This window comes from Octopus bimaculoides, chromosome 12 (assembly GCF_001194135.2).
Source record: "Octopus bimaculoides isolate UCB-OBI-ISO-001 chromosome 12, ASM119413v2, whole genome shotgun sequence".
Classification (NCBI taxonomy): Eukaryota; Metazoa; Mollusca; class Cephalopoda; order Octopoda; family Octopodidae; genus Octopus; species Octopus bimaculoides.
In genome coordinates, this window is record NC_068992.1 from 12119722 (window position 1) to 12122785 (window position 3064).

The 3064-nt window shown below is 40.7% G+C and overlaps 1 protein-coding gene across 1 annotated transcript in view; it reads right to left on the reverse strand.

Moving 5' to 3' along the window:
* Positions 1-2754: 2754 nt before the first annotated feature.
* Positions 2755-3064, reverse strand: part of LOC106875597 (uncharacterized) — a 6376-nt gene continuing 6066 nt past the window's right edge. Inside the window, exon 4 of the mRNA XM_014923812.1 lies at positions 2755-3044. Within this exon, the coding sequence (XP_014779298.1) occupies positions 2755-3044 (290 nt within the window). The remainder of the gene's footprint in view (positions 3045-3064) is intronic.

The window sequence follows — 3064 nt, forward strand, 5'->3', positions numbered from 1 at the left end:
CTAAAGCTCCACGAGACTCCGGCAGGGGGTGGTGGCGAACCCTGCTGTACTCTTTCACCACAACTTTCTCTCACTCTTACTTCCTGCTTCTGTTGTGCCTTTAATTCAAAGGGTCAGCCTTGTCACACTGTGTCACGCTGAATATCCCCGAGAACTACGTTAAGGGTAAACGTGTCTGTGGAGTGCTCAGCCACTTGCACGTTAATTTCACGTGCAGGCTGTTCCGTTGATCGGATCAACTGGAACCATCGACGTCGTAAGCGACGGAGTGCCAACAACAACATGCATGTAAGTAGGTAAGTGTGTGTGTGTGTGTAATTCATATATAGGTATGTTTACGAATAAACCACCCAGGTAGGTATAACATGATTAGTACACCTTAATGCGGTAGTATTTGAAGAATATAGTAGTAGAGGGATTAGTCGAGGGATTAAATATAGTACTACTTAACTGGTTCTCTTTTATATCGATCCCGGAACCACAAAGGAAATTTTCATTTCGGCGGGATTCGAATAGCAACAAAATATATGTTATTCCTGGGAATGATATAGAGAATATAATCAATGACCGCCGGGATAGTTATAGAGACATTGGCATATGTGCGGGCTTGTGCGTGTAATGAGACCGCGTGTGTATATATGAGTATGTGTGTGTGTATATGAACATGTGTGTGCGTGTTATGAGTCTATGTATGTGTCTGTGAATGTGTGCGTACAAGTGTGTGTGAGTGTGTGTATATGTGCATGTTGTTAGTCCATATATGTGCGCGCACGTGTGTGTGTGAGTGTAAGAGTGAGTCAGTACGTTTCTATGAGTCTATGTGTGTGTGTACGTGTTACGAGTCTATTCTTGTGTGTGTCTGTGAGAGAGAGACAGAGAGAGAGAGAGAGAGAGAGAGTGTGTGTGCATGTTATGAGTCTATGTGTTTGTGTGTACGTTCTATGAGTCTATGTATGTGTGTGTGTGTATGTGTGAGTAAGTGTGTGCATGTTAGAAGTCTAGATGTGTGTGTGTGTGAGTGTGAGAGTGAGTCTGTGTGTGTTATGAATCTATGTAGGTGTTTGTATGTGTGTGAGTGTTATGAGTTTATGTGTGTGTTTGTATAGTCTTACGAGTCTATGTATGCGTGTGTGTACGTATTACGAGTCTATTCGTGTGTGTGTGTGAGACAGAGAGAGTGGGTGTGTGCGTATTATGAATCTATGTGTTTGTGTGCGCATTATGTGTCTATACATGTGTGTGTGAGCGTGTGCATGTTATGAGATTATGTATGTGTGTGCGCGTGTTATGAGTCCATGTAAGTGCGTGTGTGCGTGAATGTGTGTTTGTGAGTGTGTGTGTGTGTGTGTGTGTCAGTTAGTGTGTATGTGTTATTACTCTGTGTGCGTACGTGTTATGAATCTATGGATGCGTGTGTGTGTGTGAGTGTGACTGTATGTATGTCATGAGTCTCTGTGTGTAGGTGTTTTGAGTCGATGCATGTGTGGTGCGTCTTATGAGTCGATGCATGTGTGTGTGCGTGTTATGAGTCTATGAATGGGTGAGTGTCTTCGTATTATATGCTTATGAATGTGTATGCGTGTTATGTGTGTGTGTGTGAATATGCATGTTAGGAATCTATGCATGTGTGTGTGTTATGAGTCTATGTATGTGTGTCTGAGTGTGTGCGTGTTATGAGTCTGTCTGTGCGTGTGCGCGTGAGTGTATGCGTGCGTTTGTGTGCGTATGATGAGTCTATGTATGTGCGCTAGCGCGTGTGTTATGAGTCTGTAGAAAGTGACAAGGCTACTCCCTTCAGAATTAAAGGTACATTTATTTCATTTTTGCTAAATGAAAGGAACAACGTGAAATAAAGTGTCTTGCTGAAGGTCACAACGCACTGCCGGGGTTCAAACTCATAATCTTATGATCGTAACCGCTAAGCCACGCCTCTTTACAATATACATACATACATGCATACATACATACATACATACAAACATACATACATACAAACATAAATACATTCATAGAAGTTATCCCACATGTGATTAGCTGCTGTCTTAAAATGTTGTCATGGTACTAACTCCCAATGCAGCACAATGTTATCGCTAAAACAGTTTACAATGCCATCCGCAAAAAAAGACTGTCCTGAAATAAACTTAGAAAATCCCTCTGTTATGAACTACATTCATAAACACCAAGTCAAAGGATACTAGCGGAATATTCCCACCAAAGCTTCTGTCAAATCTAAGCTTAATAGGCTGGATATTGTTGTTTGGGACAGATGGGCAAAGGTATGTACCAACATAGAGGTTAGCTGCCCTCTAGATATAAATAACTCATTGAAAATCAAAGAAAAAGAGGATAACTATGGACAACTCCTTCGAAACCTGCGGCTTCTATGTCCAGACAATGAATTCATATTAATACCAATAATAATTGGAGTACTAGGTTTTGTTAGTAAATGCTTAAAGGAGAATCTGGATAAACTGGGATTTTCAGAAAGAGAAATCGGCTGGCTAATTCGTAGATTACAAGTGCAATCTGTGGGTGGAACAGTAAATATATGCAAGACGTTTCTCAAGTTCAAAATGTGAATTTGTCTGTGTTAAATACATCCCTAAAATGGAGACTTGTATATTTGTTGGAAACTGGCTCCCCCCACAATGGAAGATTTCTAATAATTAAAAAATAGAAGAGACATACATACATACGTAAACACATACTACAATATGTATGGTGTTTTGTAGATAAATTTATGCTCCGGATGCTTTATTTGAATTTGTGTTCTGAGAGAGGGACTGCCAGGGATATATCAGGTAGTTCTTTCATAAATGAGTCCTTACCCCACAGCCAGTACGTTGTCATTACTCCACGACCTCTTACTTCTCTTTTTCCTCTACATTCTAATTTATAACCGCCTAAAGAATCAAGAATTGCTGCAGTACTCTCGCTCACTTGAATGTGTAATGCATAAGAACTAGACTGCATTCTGGAAGCTGTGTTGACTGTGTCTCCGAATAGACAAAATCTAGGCATCAGTTTCCCCACTACGCCACTTACTACCGGACCAGAATGCATT